The 27,672-nt window shown below is 49.2% G+C and overlaps 1 protein-coding gene across 2 annotated transcripts in view; it reads right to left on the reverse strand.

The window, feature by feature from the left end:
• Nucleotides 1–1,323: 1,323 nt before the first annotated feature.
• The window catches only part of Nt5dc3 (5'-nucleotidase domain containing 3), a 55,695-nt gene continuing 29,346 nt past the window's right edge, over nt 1,324–27,672 (reverse strand). Inside the window, exons 3-14 of one of the 2 annotated variants that reach the window (XM_040755139.1) lie at nt 27,272–27,346; nt 26,570–26,625; nt 22,442–22,532; nt 21,166–21,303; nt 18,669–18,729; nt 18,403–18,505; nt 18,165–18,266; nt 16,360–16,441; nt 15,250–15,336; nt 13,784–13,924; nt 7,800–7,864; nt 1,324–5,708 (exon numbers count right to left, since the gene is read on the reverse strand). In XM_040755139.1, the coding sequence (XP_040611073.1) occupies nt 5,456–5,708; nt 7,800–7,864; nt 13,784–13,924; nt 15,250–15,336; nt 16,360–16,441; nt 18,165–18,266; nt 18,403–18,505; nt 18,669–18,729; nt 21,166–21,303; nt 22,442–22,532; nt 26,570–26,625; nt 27,272–27,346 (1,254 nt within the window). In that variant the 3' untranslated portion in view covers nt 1,324–5,455. The remainder of the gene's footprint in view (nt 5,709–7,799; nt 7,865–13,783; nt 13,925–15,249; nt 15,337–16,359; nt 16,442–18,164; nt 18,267–18,402; nt 18,506–18,668; nt 18,730–21,165; nt 21,304–22,441; nt 22,533–26,569; nt 26,626–27,271; nt 27,347–27,672) is intronic. The other variant, XM_040755140.1, reaches the window with a different exon arrangement.

Raw genomic sequence — 27,672 nt, forward strand, 5'->3', positions numbered from 1 at the left:
AGGGTTTCTCCGTATTGTTTTGGAGGCTGTCGGTCCAGCCAAGTCTAAAGTCTTAAAGCCATAAAATGTCTTGAAGGCCTCTCTCAACTCCAGGAAACTGAAGCTGTTCCAATTCTCTGCAGAGGATAAAGGAGCAAAGCCACATTTCCAGGAAACCATCCCAAAACGTCAAGTGTGGGACAAATCAGCTAGTGGCTTTGTGACATTCATCATCGCAGCATGAATGTAAGTGATCACCCTGGGGAGCACGGGGACACAGACGAGGGTCCATTTAACACAATGAGAAGTAAGTGCTAGTATAGATGCTAAATCTATACATACACACATACATGACTGATGGGGACCTCCTTCTGTGTATATGTTGTCTTATTGGTTGATTACATAAAGCACTGTTGGTCAATAGAGAAGCAAGATAGGTAGGACTAGGAGTCGAGGAGGATTCTGGGAAAGAGGCACAGTCAGTCATGATGTAGGACACGGGAGGAATAAGAGGTCTGGACCCTTTTCTCTGGTAAGAGAAGACCATGTAGAAATACTCAGATTAGCAGTTATGGGTTAATAATTACCTCAGAGCTAGCAAATAAGAAACCAGGCAAACAGCTAACAGCTTCATAATTAATATAGTGTTTCGTGTGTTATTTGGGAGCTGAGACAGCTGCGGGGCCCAGGCGGCTGGCTGGAAGGCTACATGTTACATATGCCATGTAAAGATTTATACACATACCCAAACCCAGTAGCAAAATGGGGGGGTTGTTTGGTTTTTACATAGGGTTTCTCTGTGTAGCCCTGGCTTTCCTGAACTTTCTCTGTAGACCAGGCTGGCCTTGAATTCAGAGATCCACCTGCCTCTGCCTCCTGAGTTCTGAGATTAAAGGTGTGTGCCACCACCACCCAGCACAAACTTTTCTAATATTCCTCAGTATGTCCCAGCTTCCTGGGTAACAACACAAGCAAACAGGTGAACTGCCTCTTCTTGTTCAAGATGGTGTACCCCCCCCCACTGCCTGCCCAACACAGAACTCACACAAGTTTCTGCCAGCAATCTCCAGTCTTAAAGCTGGGGAAACAATGTTCCCTTTACCCTGTCTCAATCCCCTTGTGTGGGTCCATTAGATTCCTTCTTTTGGGGTGCTGGGAATCAAACTCAGGGCCTCAAGCAAGTTGGGTAAGCACTCTTATCACGGAACTGCACTCCCAATGCTAGGATTTTGTTTTATTTTTAATCTTTGATTTATTTCAGTAGAAGAGCCTCAAATCCTGGGGGAAACCATATTTTAGTGACTTAAGTACACATAACTAATGGTGCATCAGTAGACCAGGAGATCCAATTCAAGCTTTATTTGGCTGTTAAGTTCATTATCACAACATATATAATCAACATGTAGAATAAATAGCAAATTCACGTTCCAAATAAATAGTAAACCTACTTTGCATTTATCGTGCCTGGTACCACACAGGCACAATCTATCATTCCACTACACAGGTACTAACTACACTGGAGCTCACACTTGTACTAACATTAGACACAAGAGCAGTGCTGAAGGAGGAGACTGGAAACAAAAGCTTCATGCAAGAAGGTCTCACATGGAGCTCTGCTGGGAGTGACATCTGGGAAGGGAAGGGGCGGGCCAGTTGGCAGGGTGGATTCTGAGATGCAAGGCAAGGACAAGGAGGTCTTGGTGGCCCCAGAGGGAGCTCTGGAGCTGTCACACACTAGTGTTGGAGAGGCCAGAGTACCTTCACATGGAACAGTCATGGATCATTCATCCCCAGGAAAGGCCTGTGATCAGGAGCAAGGCAGGCCTGTGCATCAAGGAAACTCCAAGAGCACACCAGCCAGCTGCACGCCCAGCAGCTGGGAAGAATTAGCCATCAGTCCTGAGCCCAGCCCAGTATTAACAAGGGCAACAGCAGGCAGCCCAGAGCCACACAGGGAAGCAGTCTTGGCAGGTATAAAGACACAGTGTTGACCGCAGGCCACATGGAGAACCATGTGGCAGACTGGCTCCCAAGGGGACAGGGCACACTGCCCCAGACCTTGCATAGCTGGACCAGGCCGGGAGGCTGCCCGCCATGTGTTCTCTGCAAAGAATCCCGCCATCCAAGCAGGAGCCAGCAGGCCATAGGCAAGAGCCTCACCTAGCCACAGCCTGTGCTGGTGAATCAAATCCCCATGGAACTGTGTGTCCGTCCCCACAGGGGCAGCAATGCCAGTGGCCTGCAGTCGCAATGGCTCCCTTATTAGAAGAGCTTCATTCCTGTGAGTGCCTGAAAGGTTCGCTGAGATTAACCTAGCTCCCAAAAACATACATACATACATACATAACAGCAGGAAAAAAAGGAGAAAGGAAAACCCTACCAAACAAAAAGACACCACGCCAGGCATGGTGGTCAAGCCGGTTATCCCAACATGCAGAGGGCAGAGGCAACCAGATCTCTATGGCTTCTAGGCCAACCTGTTCTACAAAGTGACTTCCAGGCCAGCTGTAACTACAGGTTGAATGGGGGAGGGGGGTCCAGCAGCATTAAAGAGAAAACACAGACGGGCTCCCTAAGCAGTTACATTTGGCCACTGACCAAATTCAGTCTTTTGATCATTTTAGTCAAGAGCCCCCCAAGTAGGTTTTTGGCAGCAAATGAGTGTTTGGACAAAGTGGAATTTCAGTGTTTAGCACTTGCTGAGGGGAGGGGACAGGAGAGGAGGGGAAAACCATTCCGTTCACCCAAAGATAAATTAGGTAACTGTTTTTCACTTCTCCCTTGAAATAAATAAGAGGGCTGATGCATCCAAAGCAGCTAGTAATTTAGTTTGAGATCTGACCAGATGTGTAGCAGTTGTATTAATGGTGACAGCAGAGGAGGAGGGGTCAGAGACAGGCATGGTAGAGAGCACAGGTCAAAGAAGGAGAGGAGAGGACAGGGCGGGAGAGAAAAGAGCCAGTAAGAAGGGGGAGGAAAAGGGAGGGGGAGGGGGAGGGAGGGAAGGGGATATGCTATTCGAGGAGGAAAGCAGGAGTTTCCAATGCCCAACACCTAAAGTACTTAAAGGCCAGCACTCCCCTGAAAAAGCAACTTTGGGGAAAGCCAGCAGTACAAATTGCTTGGGTGGCTGCTGATACCACAGACCTGGCTGGGTATCACTGGCATGGACTGCCCTTACACTGAACTTTTGTTCACAGGATTCTTAGAAAATCAGTATGTAATGCCTAAAAGCAACTATAATTTTAAAGACAGCAAAAATATTTTATTTCTGGTGGGGTGGTACACACCTTTCATCCCAGCACTCAGGAGGCAGAGGCAGATAAGTCTCTGAGTTCAAGGCCAGCCTGGACTACAGAGCGAGTTCTAGGATAGCCAGGCCTACACAGAGAAACCCTGTCTTGAAAAAGCAACAAAAATTATTTGCTTCACAATTTGATTTTTTTAAAGGTGGAAAAAAATCTACCTCCCTTTTAAATCTGTATTCTATTATCAAAATGCACACAAAGGACAAGAAGCCAGGTCAGGGAGTCAGGCCCCAGCCAAGACTCCCTGTGACAAGTTAAGACTCGTCCTGTCTGCACCAGACTGTCAACACCACAGTGGAAACTCCCGTTCTTCCTACAGGGCCACGCTGCCAGAGCACAGGTCTGAGGGTGCCGGCCGCCACTGCATGTTTGCCTGGCCATGCTACAGCTGATCCCAATACTGTGACACTTTGTGTCCTCATGACGGTGACGCTTCTGCACAGGAATAGACTGTAAAACCCATTGCTCAGACCCAGGAGATGCCTTCCTCTCCCAAGGCTTAGGTCACCTACCGTAGGCACTCAAGAGAGCAGTTCTATTTCATTCTTAAGTAAACAAACTGCCTGTAACTGGCATCTAGTCTACACTGCTGAAGAGTATCTCATTAGACCAAAAATTCTTTTTGAACTTCTTCATTCTGCCTCTACACAGCACAAGTTAGGAGCATCCTGAGTAGCACCCTTTCGAGACCTGAGCAGTACTGAGCATCACCTGCCGGCATTAGATTCCAGCTGCCAAAACCCCTGGTGGCTAACACTGGGGAACAAGCAAACAGGAAAATGCCCATCCTGCCCTCAAAAACAGCAGACCACCGCTGAACCCCAGTGCTTAGAATACAACACAGGAGGAGGCGGTCTGAACGGTCACCTTTGGGATGATGTTCAGTACAAACATCAAAGATCACCATGGCAACACAGTGAATGCTAGACAGCTTGTTTAACTTCCGTGTTTTGGCAGGCAGCCTACAAAAGGCCAGTGAGCAGTCTACATGATCTATTGTAGCAATGATACCAGGTAGCAAACACTCACCACAAGCCTCCTCCATGTTCATGCCACTCTTTAGATGTAATATACGCCACACCACAGCTGCATGCCTGTAATTCAACACTCAGGAGACTGAGGCAGGAGGATTGAGTCCAAGGCCAGCCTGGGCTCCACAGCAAGACCCTAACGGGAGAGGGGGGTGGAGGAGAGGAGCAGGCAGGGAAAGAGGAGCAGCTCCGGCAGCAGCGGCGCCACATCAGCGCGGAAGCTTAGAATGAGCCAGGCTAATCTAGTCACAAGCACTCATGTGGCATTTGCAACGAAACACATTACACAGGGCTGTGTCCCCTAACAGCAGCCATTCCCATGGCCCCTGGGGCATCAAATATGTTCAAAGACACTGCAAAGCAGACATAATAAAGGATCCCTCCCCCTCTGGGGAGGGAGGAAGAGAAGCCCCTCTTGTGAGCTTGGCTCTCAGCCTGAAAGGTGACATTTCACCAGCGAGCTGGTGTCCCAAGGACCCTGGCACACAGGCTTGCGCTGGCCGCAGACTGAGCCCCACAGCTTTGCTTCTTGTCTCCTACAATGCCTGACCCCCAGCTGAAAGGCAGTTTTAACTAGAGCTGCCATCTCCTCACCCATTCCTGGGAGGAGGAGGGAACCCGCCCATCACCCCTTCGCCAGCACGGGGCAGGCAAAGCAAGTTCACACTGAGGACAAACGCTTCTTGTTCTTCCTCAACAAAGTCATTCTGGAAGCTCTGATCTCTTGGAGCAGCGTGTGCAAAAGTCTGCAAAACCCTCACACCAGAAGCCTGGGAACTGGCTGCAGGTGTCACAGGTCCTTACAGTCCCCAGTGCTCTGCTTGTAAACAACCAAGAAATGTCTCACAGAATCAAGATGTGTTGTCTCTTAGCCAGCTGAACAGACAGCAGCAAGAGGTCTCACCAGTCTCAGAAGGCCTGAGACCGGTTCCATAGTAAACAAGGCCGCATCACTGTGTGGAGGAGGGCAGAACCCAAGCAGCCAGCTCCTGTCTCTGCCTGGACAGGACGGTATTCTGGTAAGGTAGAAAAATACAAAAGGTGTTATCCGACTCTTTGGGAAAGCAACTCTCAGGCCCACTGGACCCTCTGTGAGGCCATAGCTGCTTCTGGCTTTTTCCTTGGGCAGACACAGGATTACTTGGCCTGAGCCTCCTGCAGCAGTGGAGCTTTGAAGGCAGAGGGGCTGTCCGACCATGCAGGGAGTTCATGCTGCAGGGGAGTCCTCCTGGGGTAGAAGGTGTGGTGGACGTCGTAGTTCAGGAGACAGCTCAGAGACGCCATGTAGATGTCAGCGAACCTGGACAGGCGCCTCAGGAAGTAGGTTGGGTTCTGGTCTGTACGGAATAAGCTCCCAAACTGGGCGTTGAAGAAACCTTTGGTCATTTCTCTGAAGTGTCAAGAAATAAAAACAAAGCAATAGAGAAAGGTTTTTTAATGTTTTGTTTTTTAACTACTGAAGTACAAATATCTTTAAAACAAAAGAGCTAATGGAAAGAAAAAGTAGCGAGTTAGCCAAGAGCAGACCTAATAACAAACCAAAAAAAAAAAAAAAAAACTGTGTGAGGTAGACATGGAGCCCACACCTATAACCTCAGCACCAGGGGGCTGAAGCCTGAAGGTCAGTAAGCCAGCCTGGGCTACACAATGAGACCCTGTCTTACAAAACAAAGAAACCACAAAACAGATCTGCCAGGCCATGTCTCAAACAGCTGGCCACATTCCCCACTAACCCACTTAAAACACTACATGTGAATTACATGCCTCTTCAAACACACACTGTGTGCCAATCAGAGCAGGCAGAGCTGTTTGAAGGTATTGTGACAAATAATTCTCCATGTTTCAGACCAAGAACTGAGCAAGGTACAGAACTGAAACACTGTGAACCCTCGAGTCTTCTCATGGAAGACTTACAGTTACTGTGTGAGTCACCACCTTCCCTGACAGGCCTCCAAATGCTCTGCACGCTCCCTCCCAGCCTAGCCCTCAGCAGCCTCAGCCACCCAGGCCAAGGCGGCAGGCCTCTGCAACCAGACCTCTGTGAGTCTCACCTCTGTCCACACCCCTACACAGAATATTCCAGAAAAATGGATTAATGCCATCTGAAGGGTGCTAAATCAGTTACAGACCACTCAGTAACTAGCAGTTGTCACTGGAGAATGACACAAGCAATGACCAAATGGCCATGGCGGTTAAAACCCCAATTAGGGAGTCAGGCGGTGGTGGCGCACGCCTTTAACACCAGCACTTGGGAGGCAAAGGCAGGTGAAACTCTATGAATTCGAGGCCAGCCTGGTCTACAAAGCTACACAGAGAAACCCTGTCTCAAAAAATAAAACAAACACCCAACTAGGTTTCTTCAGATGAACAGCATAAATGGCATTTAAACCTTTACTGCAGCATCCTATGAAGATGACAGGGGGAGGGGCTGGATAGATGGCTCAGTGGTTAAGAACACTTTTTGTTTTTACTGAGGACTCCCAACACAGTCCTTAACTCCAGTTCCAGGGGATGTGATGTCCCCTTCTGATCTCCATGGGCAAGGGCATACATGAGTGCACAGACATATGTGTAAGCAAAACACTCCTACACATTAAAAAATCTAGATAGAAATAATAATAGAGGAGAAAACAAAAGAAAGGATGTGGAGATGTTGGAGGTGTGACGCCAACAGGAAGTCTCTGGCAGGTGAAGTGCCACTTTAGGTTCCTGAGTGAGTAACCCGTGCACTGTGGGCCCCAGGCCTTCAGAAACAGGGGCCCTGAAGTCAATCCCATTGTCTCATTTTCCTCTTTCTTCTACTTCCCATTTCTACAGCAAAAGAATCAAGTCAGAGTACTCCTGAGCCAGCCAACAGCTGAGGAACAGGCAGGATGGACTCAAGCCAGGGTTGGCTTCTACAGAACCTTCAACATCCCCTGTCAAGTCAGGCTGCCTTGCTCAGGAACCAGCGCTCCAGAAACAACCTGTTTCCAAATCCCAGGCTATTCCAGGGCACAGGAACAACCGCATACAGTCCACAGAGAGTGTGAGAGAATACATCATAGGGAAGCATGGTTGTCACCAAGGCTCCTATGTCAACTGCTCCCTAAGGACACACTCTTTGTGGACCAAGAAAAGCTGGGTGCACATCCCTAAACCAGCAGGGAGAGGCGTCCTGTGTTCAGAGTCCACCCCGGCCCAGTGCTGACAGCCATGTGTTGCCAGCTCCCAACAGCGGGCTCTAGTCAAGGCAGGGAGGGGGAGGAGGAAACCACTGCCCGCCCCAAGGCTCTCAATGGCGAGGACAGAGGGCAGACGGAGAGCACGGCTGACTGAAGAAATGCCTGGCATCACCATCAGCAGACAGCTGACCCTGATACTCAGGAGTCACAGCCCCACCTGAGAGCTGGAATGGGATGTTTCCAGATGTCACCTCAGAGGGACAGAACACACCAAAGGTAAGGTAGGCATTCACACGTGGTGAATACGACACTCTTACCTCATCTCCTTCCTCTCCTTTTTCCACTCCTGCAAAACCAGCTGTGACTCAGCGTCTCTGTGGATCTGCCGGGACATAAGACAACAGTTCCCAGGGCTTTGGTTTCAAACAAACTCATTAGCAGTAAGAATTTCTTAATGGACCACTTTTCCTGAAGGAATCTTGGTCCTTAAGTCTAATAGGCACGCACTTGTGTGAAGTAATGATTTTCCCAAGTGAGACCCTAGCTTCTTGGCGCACACAGAGAGAAGCTTCAGCTGTCTGTTATTAGAGGTGGGGCTTAGGGCTGGAGATGACTCAACAGATAAGGGCACCAGCCACCAAAGTCTAGTGGTCTGGTTCTAGCCTTGATGGAAAGAGAACCAACACACCGCATATGATACGTGTGCCATGCCCATTACACACGTCTTATGTGATAAATACATAGTACACGATACCTGCTGCCCCTCCTCCCTGAGCGGCACACGTGGCTGAGAGGTGGGCATGGTGTGTGGCAGGGCTTCCACAGGTCCTAAGCCCACGACACCCAGGAACCAGTGCTACCGGCATGCTTAGCTTACAAGACAGCAGGATTCAGATGTCCTTAACGTCCATACCCCTGATGTTACAGTAGCTCAGATGAAAAGGAAACCTGAGGAACCTCCTGTGGGTCCATTGTGAGCAAACGGCAAAAAGCAAGCGGCAGACAACTCCCCACAAGCCAGTGTGTGGGAGCTCACCAAGGTTCTCACTGCTACACAGCAACAGGAAAGCCAGAGTCAGGGCGGTCGTGGCTACGGGGGACATGTGGTGCAGCAACAGGCGAAAAGAGAGTAGCCACCGTGGGAACAGGCCATACCAAAACAAGTGTAACACCACGGTTTTTAATGAGGTCAGTGTCCTGACAGAAGAGACCACAGGGTTCCCTAACCTCCCTACCACATGAGGCTGCCAGGTAAAGCCAGATTGTGTCAACGGTGACTTCCCAGTCTCCCGAACTGCAGGAGACAAGTGTTGGTCCCCTTGCAGCAGCCCAGAGTGAATGGGGCAGGGCCACGCTTGCAAGAGGGAGGAGTCTCGGGAGTGGTGACAAGGCTGAGAGTCGCCAACACTACTCTACTTTATCTCTTGTCAAAGCAGTTGCTAGAAGCCAGGCGAATCCTCTCTCTCCCCTCCTAGCCCTCAGATGGACCCCAGCGCAGGAGGTGTAGATGGAAAGAGCCAGCTGGAATATCCAAGGTCAGAGGTCATTCTTCAGGCCAGCGTTGCCAGAGAGAGAGTGGGCAGCACGTGCACTCACCTTGACACCTGCCTCTGCTTTTCTTTCAACTGGTCCTGATTTTCTTCCTAAGTTTTTTTTTTAACACTTTATATACTTGGGGAGAGGGCGTATATGTTTCAGCGTGTGTACGTAAGAGGTCAGGGACAGCTTGCAGGACTAGGTTCTCTTCTGGACTCCCAGAACTGAACTCACGACATCACACTTGGTAGCCAGCACCTTTATCCAGTGAAGCATCTCACCAGCCCTGGTCCTGGGCCTAGAGGGCATCCAAGAGGATGGGTGGTCTCCAGCAGCCTTTGGCCACAGGCTGCTGGAGGGAAATATAAAGAAAGGCGAGGCAGTATTCACAGAGCAGGGATGCCAAGTTGGCAACTCTGTGTCCTGATACAGCCTCTTCTTGGGCCTGGCTATGGCTACCCTCCCAAGACTTTGTCCATCACTTAGGCATTAGCAATCTCCTCGCCGACACCCATGTCATCAGCATATAATCCTGCTTGTCCCCCTATTTCAGAAAACCTACCTCTTTTGTGCTATCCCTTCTCCAGCTCTGTCCCCTGCAAGGCACACTGTCAAACAAGCCTCAAGTATCTGAAGTCTGCTTTTAAATATTATTATTATTAATTATTAGTCACAATATTGCTTACTATTACTTCATTATTTATTAAATTATCAAACAATTACTTATTATTATCACTTCACCTCCTCGAGAGTGAGCAGTTAGCATGGGAGAATTAACCAGAAACACAGGCTACCAGTCATCTTTGTCCCCATAGCTGTCACTCAATACCATCAGCTCTGTGTGGGCAAAACAAGGGTTGGCTAATGTATCACTGCCCCCGCCCCCTTTGCCTGAACAGGACACTGCAGGCAGGCCAGCCTAGTGGCCAACACCGGAAGCCAGATCCAGGCAGTACTGTCTGCTTGTGAGCTGACGGGAAACAAAGGAGCCATGTCCTCACACATGGACATGAAATGAAAGCTGTATCCCAACAGTCATTCCTGGGACAACCACAGCAGTTTGCTCGCACTGCCCATGCCTGCACCGAGAAAAACTGAGTGCCTAGGACACAGTTCACAGCCCACACACCCTACAAATCCACACGTGGCCCCATAAAGGTCTATAGACACCAGCTCTCACTGTCAAGTCATGACCATCTTAAACGTCCTTCAACCAAGGACATTCTCTTCATAGTCATTTTTTTTAAAAAACCAGAAGACACATTCTTCTGCTTAACTCATCAGACTTAAGACACTCTGCAGTTCTTCCCCAAATCAAACCCAACCTCACAGCACACATTTTCCTAATAATGGTCTACATATTCTGAACTTCACCTCCACAGGAAAGTTCTAGAAGCATGAGTCATCAGATCAACAAAAATACATGGAACTTTCCAGACTGGGGTGAAGTTGTCCCAGTAGGGCAGTGAGGAAAGACAATCATCTGCATGTGTTTAACTGATTAGCCCCGCCCCTTGATACATGATACCCACACCCAACAGAGCATCAGAACTTGAAGGGATACAGCAACAGACAAAGACCAAAGAGCAGGACAGACGGCCAGTGTAAGGCCAGCACCAGGGATTTCTCATGGGACAGATGCAGGCTGTGCTCTCAGGTTGACTCCAGAGTTTGGAAAGGAGGAAATGAACACAAGGCCCTAACATTAAAACAGTCAGACCTCACGTTGACCCGGCTTCATGCTGCAGACTACTCCATAATTGGAAAAGTTACCTTAGCTCTGGGCCTCAGCTTCCTCTCCTATTAATCAGGGTGGATTGATGGGGATGTCTTCTGTATATGTTTGTCTTATTGGTTGATGAATAAAGCACTGTTGGCTAATAGGGAAGCAAGAAAGATGGGACTAGGAGAAGAGGAGGATTCTGGGAAATGTAGGCAGACTCAGTCAAGATGTAGGATGCCAGAGGAGTAACAGGTCCAGACTCGTTCTCCGGTAAGAAAATACCATGTAGATATACATAGATTAGTAGTTGTGGGTTAATAATTAAGACAGAGCTAGCCAATAAGAAGCCCTAGTCACTAGCTAACAGTATCATAACTATAGAGTCCGAGTGTCTATTTGGGGCTCTGAGGTGGCTGCAGAACTGGGCATCCTACGCTAACAGTGGATATATACACGTTTTCTTACTTCCCCGTCAATGTCCTGTGTGACTCACTCTGTATGTCACAGAAATATTTTAATGCTACCATTCTCTTAGCTATCAAGCATTTTTCATAGGTCAGAGGAAAAAATAAGTAAAACCTGTTTCCAGAGCCAACTGTAATGCAGTCACACCATCATTACATGCAGGCTACCTGTGTATCTTTGCACAGTCACAGAAGGAATACAAGTTAGGCAGGAGCAGTCTCCTTTGACCTCAGTGAGATGGTTGTCCTCAAACCCCCAAAAACGTGGGCACTATCAAGCCATACATACATATGTCTTTCCTATGTGTGCAAACCTATAACAAAGATCAAATTGTAAATTAGGCACAAAATAAGAGATTAATAACTAATGATAAAATAATAGCTTCAGCTGGGTGGTAGTGGCATACGCCTTTAATCCCAGCACTCAGGAGGTAGAGGCCAGTGGATCTCTGTGAGTTCGAAGCCAGCCTGATCTACAGAGTAAGTTCCAGAACAGTCTCCAAAGCCACAGAGAACCCTGTCTCGAAAACAATAACAACAAAATCAATAGCTTTAACAATATATTATAAACATTATTTAAAACTTACAAACTGTTTACTTCCAAAACTTTCCACTTCATATTTCTTGACCACTTAACTAACCATAGACAACTAAAATAAAAGCACAGGAAGAGCGCACACAAATAAGACTATCGCAGAGTGTTAGCCCCACCTGACAACCGCTAAGGCAGCAAGCACTCCACGGAGGTGCTGGAGCCCCGACTCAGGCATCACAAGGCCTGAAGCTGAGCCTCACTGTATCAGTTTATGACGTCAGACATGTCACTAACCTCTCAAAACCCAGCTTCCTTATCCTGAAATGAAAAGGTTGCAGCTCCATGTAATAAAGAAATTAAAAAGACCCTGACCAAGCAAGAAACCTCGGACCAAGCAGTTCCCAAAAAAAGAAAAGGGAACTTCGGCACGTCACCAACTGTGTAAACACTGGCTCCCAGCCCACTGTCTCTGAGGAAACCAGAACTAGATGGCCTCTTGATCTGCCGGTCACAAATCCCCCAGACCACAGGACGCGTTAATCAGCCCCCACCTCAAATACACAACAGTTATAGCTGCTTTGCTCAATACCTATTGTCTTGTGATAACCTTGTAACTTTGCACGGAACTTTGAGACATGAGATTATAGGTCTCGTGACCTCCTTACCCCCCTTTTTTTACTTCCCCCTTTGCCCTTTAGAAATACCTGTCATTTGTGGTTCAGGACTTCATCTCTCCCGACAGAGTGAAGCCCCAGCTAGCTGGTTTTCCTTGGAAATAAACAACCTTCTCGTATTTGCATTCAAGTGTCATTAAGCCCCTTGAAGCCTTGGGGTCCCTCCCTCTCCTGGTGGGCACAACACTCCACACACGGGACAGCCGGGACTGAATGCTGTGTGTGCACCGTGCAAGCCTTTGGCACACCAACAGGCACATAAGAACTAGCGCCGTGGGACACAGGCACAGCCTCAGCAGCATTAGGCCGGACTTGACATCCAACATTTTAGAAAGCCACCTCAGAGAAGAAAGCAAAACAAACCCCCACCACAAGAGCCAAGAGCCCAGGCCTGGAGGACGTGCGGGGCCCCATGTACTGGAATGTGCACCCTGGGAGGGAGGGCATGGCCTGCCCTGCCTCTCCTCGAAGCTTGGCAGCATAATCTGTGGGCAGCCGGCCATGACCAGAGGCTGCAGGAGTGCCAGCCAAGAGCGGCTGACTGTGTCACCTAACTAGAAGCATCTTTATTCACTCCCACAGCATGGCCAGATGAGCCACACAAACGGAGAATACGGGCGGCCCATGGGATGGGGTGGGAGAGCCCTGAAAAGTGTCACAGGCACAACAGAGGGGCAACAGCTTGGGCTAGGAAATGAGTGTAACAAAGGCATCCTGTCCTAACTGCCCCAAACTGGCTGCATGACTTGCCACTGAACTCAGGAAAGTAGCTAATCACAGTGCCACTGGAGGCTGACCCAGGGCCCCAACCTGCTTTGTGACTCTTTGGTGGCTACACTGGCGTGTTCATCCCAAAAGACCCTTCATTTTACAGATGGGGGAACTGAGGCCCGTGCAGGGAAGTCCTGTAGTCATCTAAAGGCATAGAGGTTGGCCCAGGACAACTGAGTGGGGGCTAGCGGGCAGATCTCCACCAACAAAGGAACAAAAATAGCACCTACATTAAGACCCTGCAAAGGCTCTCCAATGGCTCTCAGGGACATTTGTAAAGGTCCCATCCAGGGGAAAGGACAAGATAACCACTAGTAACTCTATAGTTTGCTGAGGACAACTTAAACCTTATACTTCATAATTACGCAGAAAATACAGGACATCATTCTCAACACACAGTTTTTTTCTTGGTTTTTCGAAATAGGGTAGCTTTGTAAACCAGGCTAGGCTTGAGCTCACAGAGATCCACCTGTCTCTGCCTCCCGAGTGCTGGGATTAAAGGTGTGCGCCACCACCACCCGACCAGAACATCATTTTCATCAGGGACTATCATTGGACTTGGGGGGGGGGGGGACAAAGACAAAAGCAACACCCCAACCTGCATCTGCTCCAAGAGCCCGGTCAAGGTCTGCAGCCAGGTCATGGTCTGAACGTACTGCTCCGTGTTCATGATTCTGAGCTCCGACCGTAGCTCGGGGATGATCGCTCCTGTGCGCCAGCCATGCTTCAGTGTCAGATCCTGGTCACAAAGCCACAGGGTGCCAACATCAGTCCCCTCAGAACCAACAGTGCGCCTGTTACGTCTCCCAGACAAGCCAGGTAGGTACTCGCTCAGTCACGCTTTAACTGCAATGGTTAGTTATTAACCAAGTTGAATGGGATGAATTACACTTAATTAAAACCAATTTGGCCCCAGGCTGTGACCACTTCACCCACAGAAAGTTTCTGTTCTGGAAATAATGGCTAAGAATCACAGCCGCTTCGGAGATTGGGGGCAACTTGGGGTGCTGGTGGTACGGAACCTCTAACCATGGTCTGTGAGGTCAGACACAGGGAAGGCCCAACCCAGATGCTCTAAATGGTCCTCATCCAAGCTGAGGTACCGAATCTTAGCACCCCACCGTTCAGCACTAGGCCAAGAATTTAGGACAGCTTGAGCTACACCATGAGATGCAGCCCCATAAACACAAGGCCTAGGAATGGAAACCGGTGGTAGAGCACTTGCGCAATCCCCAGCACTGGGCACTTGAGGGGAGTGTCCTTTATTCAATACTGCAGCAATTCCCAGACCTCTGGAGGACATCCACTATGCACCAGGCCCTCTGGGTTATAGGTAACCACAGAACCTCAAGTCTGAAGTGGTCAGATAATGCAAGCACACTTGAATGAATTCTTATTCCACATATCATAACCCCTTGAGTTCACGGCAGGCCAAGGTACCAGTTTTGTTTTAAATGACCATCCCAAGGGCTATCTGATGCCTCCTCCAGCCCCTGGCAATGCCAGCTTCTACTCCTCTAGTGACTCACTCGAAAGGAGCCCAGCTGGCTTTGCACATTCGTGTGCCATCTTGAAGCTTTTTGGCATGTTGATAAAGGGAAAGAAAGGCTCCTGGTGTTTAGTGCTTATGGTGCTTGAAATAGAGGGTTTCTTATTGATAAAGAGAAAGAAAGGCTCCTGGCGTTTAGTGCTTATGGTGCTTGAAATAGAGGGTTTCTTATTGATAAAGGGAAAGAAAGGCTCCTGGCGTTTAGTGCTTACGGTGCTTGAAATAGAGGTTTCTTATTGATAAAGGGAAAGAAAGGCTCCTGGCGTTTAGTGCTTACGGTGCTTGAAATAGAGGTTTTCTTATTAAGCCTTTGCATTCATTTCTAATTGCCGTTATTGCGGAAAAATAAAATCTATCTTTTGACAACTCTGATCTTTCCTGTTTTGTAAAAGTGAGACACTGAAAACTGTGATCCCCTCCTAGTTTCAAGGGAAGCATAAAGATGATGTCACTGGACGAGACCCCCACTAGGCGGAAGAGCATGGCAGTCCCCGCTGGGGGAGGTGGCTCCTCACCGCCAGGTCACTGTATATGTGGTCACCAAAATACAGCACTTTGGATCCTCTCCATCCAGTGAGCTTCAAAAATTCATACAAATTGCCCTGCAATAAAAGGGGAACGTAGGTCATTTCATGTCAGAAACCTAGTAGCCCACAGTCTGCAATACCTATGCTTTAAAACTTACAAAAATTGTGTTCAACTCCTTATGATTTGTTGCCAGTATCAATATAAAAGCTAAAAGCACTCATGGAAAATCTTTTAGACTGTTCTTTGATGTCAAATGTACTCTGAAAAATTTCAGTCAGGCAGGATGGGACATGACTTTAGTCTCAGCACTCAGGAAGCTGAGTTAGGAGGATGCCTGTGAGTTCAAGACCAGCCTGGTCAACATATTCCAGGCTAGCAAGGACTACACAGTGAGACTGTCTCAAAAGCAACAATAACATTTCAGATTATATATAAGCCTCTTTGCTGAGACCATCATTCCGTATAAGTGACTTTTAACTGTATTGTGATTACTACAATTGATTGCTTCTGCCTACGTTCTGATGGTAGGAAGTCATGGCATCTCCATTCTGTAAACATCCTTACAGGGAGTTTTATTAGTCACATCTAAATCTTTAAAGTTGCTAAAAGCAAATGCCTAAATTAAAACTAGTTGTTCAAGGCCTAGAGGATACACTCAATGTTAAATCTAGCAGGCTATTATAAACCCACCAAGATTGTTCTGTAAAGAAAACAACCCCCATGACATAAAAGTGGTCAGCATGGCCCAATCTCCTGATGCCAAAGTGTTTCAAACTGCACAAGAACTATCTCAGCAGGAAATACGTTGGATAAATAACAGACCAAGATCGATGCTCCTCAGGAGAAATCTCCAGGGTTTACAACTGACACTCTACATTTTACAGGGGAAAATGCTTTTAAAAACAGTCAACCTTGAGTTCAGGAGAATACCAGCACGCTGACACTACATTGACGTTGGCCTAAGTTTTACCATCTAATTATAAGCAGCCAGTCAAGGGATGGACTATGCCAAGCGCCTGAACAGTCTCGGTACCGGCAGCCCTGTGAGCGCTGACTACAAAGCAAGGCAGCAGAGAGAACGGGAAAGGCACAGATACCTGCTTGTAGATCTGCCCTTTCTGGAGCTTGTAGATTTTATCCCAGAGCAAGACACCTTTCTCATTCACCTTCCGGAAAGGTCTGACAACAGAAAAGGGAAACGTTACCAGAAGGCGAGGTAATAGTAAAGACTGTCCACTCCACACAACACCAAACAAGGACTCGCTGAGAACATGAAGTAGTTCTTGAACCCCAAAACCCACTGCATATTATGCAGCCCCCCCAAAGACCTAGTACCCACAAGTAGGTAATGAAGATTAAGGAAAAAAACTAATAAAAAACCCTTGGCAGGTTTCCCTAGGACACTTGGCAGTGCAGAGAGCATCTACTTCACAATGGAAGCCTACAGGAACAATGCTGCCACCCTGAGTCAGACGCCAGGTGGACGGCAGGGGCATGGCTATGATGGGGCAGGAAGGAGGGTTGGCCCCATCCCTCACCCGAGGGCACAGCCCATGGGACTCAGGGTGCCTTTTTGGGTAATTGCTGCTCCAGTCACAAAAATAGAAGCTCCCTGTAGTTATCAAAACCCACTTTCCCTTTTCTGAGGAACATGAAGATCTTTGTACACTTTTATTTATATCTCTTTTCATCCTGTCAGCAATCTCTCGTGTGATGTCATATTCTTAAACACATTAGCAGTAAGACATGCTGGCTGCTCTTCCTCATCTTTAAGGGCTGCCTAACATTTCCTCACATGGCTATTCTGAATTAACGAGTCATCCTCAACTGCTGGACTTTTATAAATAACAGAGGGAATGGGAATGTCTCAGCTACCATTGCAGACACTCAGAATAAGGGGAAAGGGTGCTACGCAGAGTATCCCTCCCAGGAGACTCGGGGCCCGCACCCCTCCACTGTGGACAAACACGTCAGAAAAGCCTGGGTGAAGGGAGGCCCAGCTTTCACAGGAATCTAAGAACTGTGTGAGGACTCAATGAGCATGTAGCTTCCGATTAACGCAAGACTCTGGCCTCCGTTCTCATTCTCTAGGCTCGGTTTGGGGGCTTGCCTCTTCTTGCGGGAGTCACTATGACTCCTAGGACACTGGAACTTAGCATCCCCAAAGGAAGGTACACATGCTACACTAACTTACATTAGGGTCCTTGGAACTACCACAGGAAAGGCTGCTGGTCACCAACCACAGACCAGGAAGGTGTGGGAAAACCTTCCCAAACTAGACCATTAGACAGACAAAAGCTATACTTAGAATGTTATCACAAGAATCCTCAACAATGTGGGTCTCTAGGAGTGGGGGCCACCTAGTCTGTCCCCAGGTTAAATGACATTTTAGCACTCTTGTGCTGACCCCAGCTTCTCTTCACCCCCAAAAGCTCTGGAGGCTGGAGGACATTACATGAGACAGGGCTGAGCCTTGCACTGGATGGCAGACAATTCTGCAAAATCCAGCTGCAATTTTAAATGCACCAGCTAGCTTTATTTCAAGAGATGCCACCAGGCAGGCAGCCTGGCATTGGTAGGGTTCTCTTACACTTCTCAAGGCATCCAGAGCCAAAGACTTGCTTTGCTGTGTGGTATTAATCTTTGTTTTCCATCACAGTCTATCAGTTCTTAAAGGCTGACTCACACGTCCACAGCAAGTCACGCTGAACTGAGAATGCTGTGTATGGACGCCCACCTGGCCCAAAGCTGAGTGTTAGACAGGTTACAAGCAGAGCTGTGTCTCGGATGCTTCAAAGCAGAGCTGTGTCTCAGATGCTTATGATTCTACGACGGGCTTGCACTAAAGCATGCTCCCCTGTATTCACGAAATACAATCCAGTCCCCAGCAGACCGGCCTCACCTCCGCTTATCATTGAAGAAGTTGGGTTTCTCAGCCTGAACTATGACCACATCGAACAGGTCCCGCCAGTCCTTCCCCACAATATACCGCATGCCTTTGTCTCTGGAACAAGACCAACAAGGTGAGGTGACATCAAAGGGACGGACGTCTTTTAAAGCTTGCAGAATGTTTCTTTCCAGCTGCTAAGACGAATGGCATCTGAGCCATGAGCCAGATGCTGGGAGGGAACAGAACTTACACAAAGCTGCTGGGGCTGTTGGTGATGAGGAACATCTTCTTGCCGTGGGCAGCAAGCTTAGCCAGCACCGCCCGGGTCTGCTCGGCGTAACAGATGTACTTCTCTAAGAGTGAGGGAAAAGTCCACAGGGTCAGGACGAAATCAGGCACTACCAGGGTCGGGGCCCTTAAACAATACCCAGGAGACACCTGTGCCCCGGCTCAGCCCCTGGGGTGTGACGTTTAAATGCCCACACAGCAGTGCCGCAGATGCTGCTGAGTACATACCGATGTCGGCTTCAATTGCTCGGTACATTATCCCTTTGATGTGAACATCCCTTATGGAGTCCTGTCAAAAGGCAGATTCGTCATCAGTGACAAGGGGACTGGAGTCAGCCCCAGGGACAAGGCATCGGAGCTCACTTCTCTCTTGGGAGCCTGCCGGCCCAAGCTCAACACATCTCAATGCTAGCCCATTGAGCCCAGGTGGCACTTTAGGAAAAGCTTGTGTTTCCACGGTGACAGAGGCTGTTGCCAAAGCAATTTCCAAAAGCCTCATTTCCAAAGGTCATGGGTGTAATTCTGAATGAAGTCCCATGTGACAAACAGTAGTTTACATGCAGGCTGGTGAACAAACAGACGGGAGACAACCTGCAGGGAGGTGGTCCCCTTCCTTCCCCATGGCTAGATGCAAACAGTTCCGTAAGGCAAGACAGAGGCAGAGGGACAAGAGAGACACCTCCTCTCTGGATGCTACCAATAGACAGAAACTGCCCAAGTCTCTGTCACCAGGCAGCAATAGGTCCAACTGGCAGATGCAAGAAAGAGGAAGGCAGAGAGTCCCCTGTAGACCAGGGCTGTGCCAGCATGACCTTGCTAGGTGTCACCGCAGAGCTCCACTTGCGGGGTGGGGACTATGTAGCAGGCCCTTTGTAGACTCCTGGAGGTTCATGGGAACTTTCTGGTACCAGGAGCAGGGGTGTAAGTCTTACACTGTTGGTGAACTTCTGTCAGAGTAGGCCACTCTGAGCTACAATCTTAATCTCAATTGCCTTCAGCATAAGCCTGTTCTAATTTTACGCAACACAGAAGGCAAAGGTTAAATGCAAACTAAACTGCCTGGATTAAAAATCTAGGCTCTACTACTTACTACTGTGTGACCTTGGACAAGACACTCAAACTCTCTGTGTCTTTAAATTGGGAGTGATAATAGTAGTACGTACCTCCAAGCACCAATGCGAAGATTTAATGAGCTAATATAAAACCCTCAAAACAGAGCCTCTACTCAACCTTGAATAAACATTTCTCCTCTATTACAAATGAGTCCTAATTATAACATGTCTGTATGCACAACAAGAGAATTTAAAAAAACATTTAAACTTAGCCCAATTCTTATCAAAGTAATGCTGAGAACTACAATGCATCCTTGAACTCTAAAACCCAGAAATCGAGACAATCAAAAATTTACATTGGAGACAGACAGCTCATTGGGTTAACAGCCCTGGTTGCTCTCCCAGGGGAACTGGGTTTAATTCCTAACACCCATGTTGTGGCTGGCTCACAACAGACTAAGGTACCAAACACACACAGTGCACACACATACATGCATACAAAATACCCACCCACACCCACACAAATATACAAATATATATATACATATATATATATATGGTAGGTATGGTGATGTACGCCTTTGTTTCTGGCACTACAGAGGCAGAAACTAAGCAGGTCTCTGTGAGTTCAAAGTCAGCCTGATCTACATAGCAAGTACCAGGACAGCCAGGGTTAAAAAAAAAATTGTGGCTATAAAAACACATAATAGATAAATGAAATGAAATGAAATTATTGTTCCAAAACACTACATGTAAACACACATGTATATATTTTTAATAATCACATTTACATGAAATTAACATTATTTGAAACATTGTTATGTGCAAGTTATTGTGCTGTTTTACATATATTATTTAGAACCCTAATAATCTTAATAGGCAAGTGCTAAATGTTCATGAAACTAAAATGCAATAAAAATAAATAAAATAAACATTCTAAAGAAAACCAGATTATATTTTAAAACTGTAAAAGTACCCTATTATTATTTACCAAATAATATATGGATGTATTTTCTAGTTATTGAGAAAACTGACACAGCTTAATATATATATAACTATAAAACTGTGACTCTGAGCACAAAGCAAAACACACACACTTGTAAAGCGTGTACATGTGTGTCTCAGTGTTTGTGCTGGTCTGTGGCCCTCCCGTGATTCTGACATGGCTTCTGCAGGCCCCGGTGAGCCACATGGGGCCTTTGTGGGCGTGAAGAACAGGTCTCTCCCGCCCCCACCCTCACCCCCGGGCATCTTCTTGGGGCACAGTGTACAGCAAAGCATGCTGCATCCCATGATGGGGCGCAGTGGTGATCCACCATTTGAAAAGTGTTTGAAAAGGGCTCCCTCGGGGTGACGGCAGGCTCACAGCTGGAAGATGGGCAGTGGCCTCCCCTGTGTGGAGAGCAGGCACCCTCCTTGTGGGCAGGATCGGGGTTAGACAGTATGCTGGACTGCCAAGGGACTAGAAGTCCAGGTCACAGAGGGCACCATCTGTGACAGATCACGCTGCCGATTCCTCTGAGACAGCAGTGTTCCTTTATGACTCCCATGGTCACTCACAGAGACCGATGACCCCAGCGAAAGACTAGTTGACCCCCTCCCCACCCAGACACAGCTGGCCTTCTCTGGAAAGGCCCAGAGCCACAGCCCTGAACCCTGGCCCCTGCCCTCACCTTGACGTCTTTGTACAGGTGCACGGGCTCATAGTCGATGTTGTTCTTCAGGAAGTGCTCGTTCACACAGGACAGCAGGGTCATCTCAGGCAGTGAGAAGATGTCCATGAACTGCTTCATGGTGTTCCCATGAGAACTCTGCGGGAGTTAGCAACACAGACCCCGTATCACAAGGCGCCAAGCAGCAAGAGGCTGCCAGGAAGGCAGGGCTTCCAGGAGTCAGCCCCCGTGCACACAGGGACCTTCAACAGTGAGAAAGCCAGGTGCTCCCTTGTCCCTGGGCCTCCGCCGAAATGGTGCTTACCAGGTATGCATGCCTGGGAGCTGGGCTCCCTCCAACTCTCACTTTCCCACCTTCCCAGGCTAGCAACACTTGCCACTCCCTCACAGGAGGTCACAGAGGTGAGAAAAGCTGGGGTCAGGCCCGGCAAAGGCAGCTGAGCAGACCTCAGCCCCAGACTGCTTCAGTCCATCTCTGGACAGCCACAGCTGCTCCTCTGGAAGCCTCTAGGGACTCAGACCAAAAGGTGGAGCCACACCTCCAGGGTCACAGTGACAAATGAGGTGACTGAGAAGATGGAAAGAGCCTCCACCAGAGAGGCAGTGTCGCCGAGAGCCAATGGTGACTTTCTCTCTGATCTACATCCTCTCAAGACCTCAGGGTCCCACCAATCACACACGGCAGGCCAGCCCAACAGTTAAGTTTCTTTAGCCACAAGTGCCCCCTCCCCAAAAAGCATGTGCTGAAAGCTTTGCTCTTACCAGGATGTGCTATTGAGAAATAACTGGATCATAGGCTGTTAACGTCACCAATAGGCTAATCTCTTGGCTAACTCATAGCTGACTATTAAGAAGTAGGGCCCAGCCAGGTGTTGGTGGCGCACGCCTTTAATCCCAGCACTCGGGAGGCAGATGCAGGTGGATCTCTGTGAGTTCGAGGACAGCCTGGTCTACAGAGTGAGTTCCATGACAGCCTCCAAAGCAATACAGAGAAACCCTGCCTTAAAAAAAAAAAAGCAGGGCTCAACTCTAGGAAGCAAGTGTATCTCAGCCCCTAACCCTTACCTTTCTCCCTCTCTGCTTCCCCCTTTCCTCCATCCTACCTACCCTTCTAAATGATGCTCTGCCTCACCATAGGCCGGAAGCACCAGAGCCATGATCTCTGAAACCAAAAGCCAAGCTAAACCCTTCCTCCCTAAGATGTTTTCCCCGCCATACAACTGCCAATCAGAGGAGGAAGCCGACTGCTTCAGATGAGCCAATGGCTTCTCCTTACCTTTCCATAAAAGTCACTCATCTGCTCCAAGGGCACGTGGGATCCCTCATACATGTCGATGACTTCTTCATCAGGGACAACACTGAGGCCCCTGAAAAGAATGCAGATGCTGTCATCATGCTACTCCACTACAGAGAGCAGCCTCTGACTGCTCTCTCCTGATGGGTTTCCCACTACAGCAGGAGACCTGTGGGAGGCAAAGCAGGACACAGGAGCTGCTGTAGCCAGCAGGCAGGATGCTTCTGCTAGGTCTCTGTCGGAAACAAGAACCAGGTTTACAGCCAAAACCAATCCTACATGAGATCTCCAATGTGCCAAGGAGGATTTCACCTGGGCACCCAGTTACTTGTCACCTGTCCTAAGAGTTACTCTTCTTCCCTCAGGAATGGCCACACGCTTTCCTCAAAGTTAGCAAAAGCAGGAAACATCGCATCAGGGTTAAACCCAGGCTCTCCACAGCTCACAACCCACTGTGATGAAAGGCTTCCCAAGGACGGAGAATTTCACACGTCTGAGCAGAGCAAGGTCGCTCCTGGGCCGGACTCATTCCTCCTCCTTCCTCACTGTCCCCTACATTGAGTGCTGAGGTGGAAAAGGTCATGCCAGCGGCTAAACCGATTAACCTCATGCCCTACGGCAGGAAACTCGGTGAGAGGACAGCTGTGTGACGTAGAGCCGGCTTCCATCTGTGCACACCCACTACCTGCCAGCCCTGGAACTTGCAAATTAGTCCAGTTCCTGCATTTCTAGGGGAAAGGTCACTCTGGCCTCTGCCACCAGCAAACTGAGCAGGTGTCACATGCTCACCTGGAGCTGCAAACCAGAGGATGCTCTCTCACCCTTCCCCAGGATGGGCGCTCAAGGAACAGAACCGGGAACTAGGGAACTGAGGAGGCCTCGCTGCCTTCCACAGGGCAAGTCAGTCAGAGCAAGTTCCAACAGGCTGGTTAGGCGCAAAGCGGCCTGGTAGTAAGGTGCACACAGACGTGGCTTGGGCTTTGTGTGAAGTCTTCCAGTCTCCACCCCCCATACCAGGGTTAAAAGCATCTAGTGCATTCCAGAGGTTTTGACTGGCTGACCTGTTACAGCTCCTAGCCTTTGAGAGCAAAAGAATACTGTGCTCTAGCAATCCGATAAGATCTGGTAACAAACCAGATCATTCTAGACTGACCGTGGAGAACAGCTCTTGCAAAGTAGCCATCTACAGAACCATAGGAAGAAGAAAACAAGCAAAAAGCAAAATCATAAGGGGATCCGATGAGGTGAGGGCCAGTCACACACACACACACCAGCCCCAAAAGGTCAATCCCTCTGTCTCTCCTCTGTCTCTGTCTGTGTGTCTGTCTGTCTGTCTGTCTGTCTGTCTCTCTCTCTCTCTCTGCCTCTCCCCCCCCCTCACACACACACACACACACACACACACACACACACACACACCAGGCCTGGCCTTGTCCTTCAGAAGCCCCTGCTGTGGCTGAAACACAAGCCACAGGGCTTACCACACAGCAGATCTCAGAACAGAGCGAGGCGGGAACTGCTGCTTTCTTCCTCACCTCATGCTGAGAAACGGCCCTTCTGCCTCCTACCCTGCTGCATACCTCCACTTCACAGCCAGCTGCACAAGCAGGCTCTGGAGCTGGCCATTTTATAGAGACACCTGGGCTTCCAGAGCATCAAAGCTTGCTGAGACCCGTGACGTGGAGGCGGCAGAGCTGGGGCTCCCATGGGGAAGTCAGACTGACCCCCGAGACAGGCCCTGCACCTGGAGACTCACTTTGCTCTGGCAGCAGAGAGACTGCCGGACTTACACCTGAACGTCCCTTCTTAAACACCTCATCCAGCTCCTCCTGCTGAGCCCTAAGCCCTTAGCACAGAAACAAAAGGGACACAGGCACGGGTGAAGGGTGAATGGGGGTCAGGTCGGAAGAGCAGGCCCACTTCAGGCCTGGAGTATGAAACAGGACAGACTAGAGTGGGCCACAGGTGGGGGCAGAAACGGGGGTTCCCAGAAGCCACAGAGCGGGGAGAGGAGCAGGAGACAGGCCTGCAGTTCCGGGGAATGCAAAGCAGAGGCCTGCAGTAGCTTTCACCTAGCTCGTCCACTCATCAGCTGACTTCAGGGTCAGGCTCAGAGCCCAGCCATGTGAATGACAGGAAGCTCCTATTCTCTCCAGACCTGCAGCAGAGGATGCAACTGCAGCTGCTGCTTGAGAACGAAGCAATGCAACCGTGTTAGCTTTCAGTTACTTGCAACTAAGAGTCCTAACAAATCCAGTCAGTTCAAAACTTGTGTAGAAGCAGCCAAGAGCTGAAAGCAGGCTGAATAAAAACATAAGCCTAGCCCTGTGCCTAAGGCTTTAGCCTAAGTCTACCAACAGTGGGCAGCCATCAGGGTCTGAGATGGGGCTCAGTGCAGGATGAACCGCACTGTGCTAAGCTTGGAGGGAGGCCAGGAAGGAGGTGGAGAGGGAGGGACAAAAGAAGACATGGTGAGGGCTTTCAGAACCCTGATGACCCTGACTCTGTGACAGACAGTTAACCTGCATCTGGTCCTGGGATCAACCCCACGCCTGCCCCCTGACAACGTCTGCCCCCTGACAACGTCTGCCCCCTGACAACGTCTGCCCCCTGACAAACTCTGCCCCCTGACAACGTCTGCCCCCTGACAAACTCTGCCCCCTGACAACGTCTGCCCCCTGACAAACTCTGCCCCCTGGCAAGCAGCCACACTGGACAAGAAGGCAGAGTCCATTTTTTAAAAAAGAAAAAGCTTTTAAATTATTGGGAAATAATCATGCTTGACACATGACATTTTGAAAAAGCAACAATACCTGGGCAGAAAAAGAAGCAAATAAAAACAAAGTTACTAAGTTTCAGGAAAAAAGCAAACACTGTACAAGGAAGGAAATGGAGGCGCACATCTCCTCTGCCTGAGTCCACAGGGTGAGGCCTACACAGAGTCTGCGCAGGGGTGACTGCCGGAGCAAATAGCTGAGGCCTCGTGAGGAGACCACGACTGCGGGGGAGGGGGGGCCCTGAAAGCTAACCCTCAACTGCCACAGCAGGGGCAGTGTCAGCACCTAACAAATCACGAACATGACCACACTGGCGAACGATGAAACTGTGAGGAGCCCTCTCAGCTGGCGTGGGGAGGCGGGGCACAGGGCTGCAGCCCCTGCACAGTCTACCTGCAGACTTGCTTTACTCTGAACCCCTCCCCAGTACAAAGTGTCAACATCCAAAACCCTTCATTTTAAATCAGATTTCTATAAGCTCTGATAAACAAGAAAAAGAGTCAGTATCTGACTCCCTAATCCTCACAGAGAGGAGGAGATGCTCCCTCACCCCAGCAGCCTCTCCCCTCTCAGCCTCCTCCCAGGACCCTCCCTCAGTGTCCCAACCAGCCTCCTCCAATGGCTCTCCACGACTTGAGGGCATGCATGCCCTCCACCACCTGCCACCGGGCTGCAGCTGTACACCTGTGTGGCTTCTCACCCACCCTCAAGATCCTGAAGGCACTCCTACAGCCAACCCGAGTGTTAACATGCACCAGGAATGTACTCTCGTGCATTCCTGAACAAGTGAACGAGTGAGCCACACCCACAGTGTTAGCGTGAGCCACACCCACAGTGTTAGCATGAGCCACACCCACAGTGTTAGCATGAGCCACACCCAGTGTTAGCGTGAGCCACACCCACAGTGTTAGCATGAGCCACACCCACAGTGTTAGCATGAGCCACACCCACAGTGTTAGCATGAGCCACACCCACAGTGTTAGCGTGAGCCACACCCACAGTGTTAGCGTGAGCCACACCCACAGTGTTAGCGTGAGCCACATCCACAGTGTTAGCATGAGCCACACCCACAGTGTTAGCATGAGCCACACCCACAGTGTTAGCATGAGCCACACCCACAGTGTTAGCATGAGCCACACCCACAGTGTTAGCATGAGCCACACCCACAGTGTTAGCATGCACCAGGCCTCTCGTGTATTCCTGAACGCGTGAGTCTGGGTGAAGAACCAGTGATCCACACACGGCTACTTCCCTCACCCCTGGTCAGTCATCGGGCCCTGAAATGCAAAGCCCCTGGGCTGCACCTGTGAGGGAGCTGCCGCTTAACGCTTACCTGTAGACGGTTCCCATCTGGATGTAATGAAAAGCGTCGATCTTCATCAACACTGCCTTTAAGAACAAACACGTGCACACATGTGAGCAACAATTGCATGAAAGATGAACAATCCAAGGGCTGTCATCAAGCCTGTTAATACGACACTCCCCTAACACAGCGGTTCTCAACCCTCCTGATGCTGTGACCCTTTACTACAGTTCCTCCTGTTGTGGTGACACCCCAACCAGGAATCTATTTTCATTGCTACTTCATAACTCCAATTTTGCTATTGTTATGAATTATAATATAAATGTCTGTGTTTTCTCATGGCCTTAGGCAATCCCTGTGAAAGGGTCGTTCAACCCCCAAAGGAGTCACGGCCCACGGCCCACAGGTTGAGAACACTGCACGACCGTTTCCAAAAGCCTCGCTTATTAACTGAGAGCCTTTTAAGGAAATGGCTTGCGAGAAACAGAAAAGGGACAGAGGGCGTGGCGGCTGGCTCCTCCCCCAACATGCGGCAGCCACGCCCAAACAGCGCCTGGGATGCACGCCTCTCTAAGGCCACCTTCCAATTGGCCCTACCAAATGTACTGAATAATTTGGTTCTGCAACCCCACAGAACTTCATCCCGAGCCATTTGCTAAATCAGCAGTTTTATTAAGCAGCACTTTATGTCCAACACCACGAAACTACAGAAAAATAGGAGCTCAAACTCACCCGCTGGACGTCATAATGGAGTCCACGGATGGCGAAGTTTGGGTCATACTCATACTTCCTGATCTCCGCAGGGTACTGAGAGGAGAGAGGACACAGGGCTGAGCTACACATGAAAGAAGAGAACGGGCGTGGGGGTGCACTTCCGGGGTCAAAGCATTTAGGAAACTGAGGCAGAAGGATCAGGAGTCCAAGGTTATTCTCAAGCACATACTGAGTTCAAGGCTAGCCTGGGCTACCTGAGTCCCTGTCTTTAAATTAAAAATAAACAAGTAAATGGAAAGGAAAGAGGGCAGTAAGTTCAGGACTGGCACAGACCCACTCCAGAGTCGTTACACTTTGGTGACAAAGTGACCCCAATAGAGACAGACCCCAACTTGGTCCTCTGTTTCTCCATCCTGCCA

This window comes from Mesocricetus auratus, unplaced genomic scaffold (assembly GCF_017639785.1).
Source record: "Mesocricetus auratus isolate SY011 unplaced genomic scaffold, BCM_Maur_2.0 Super-Scaffold_100011, whole genome shotgun sequence".
NCBI classification, from domain to species: Eukaryota; Metazoa; Chordata; class Mammalia; order Rodentia; family Cricetidae; genus Mesocricetus; species Mesocricetus auratus.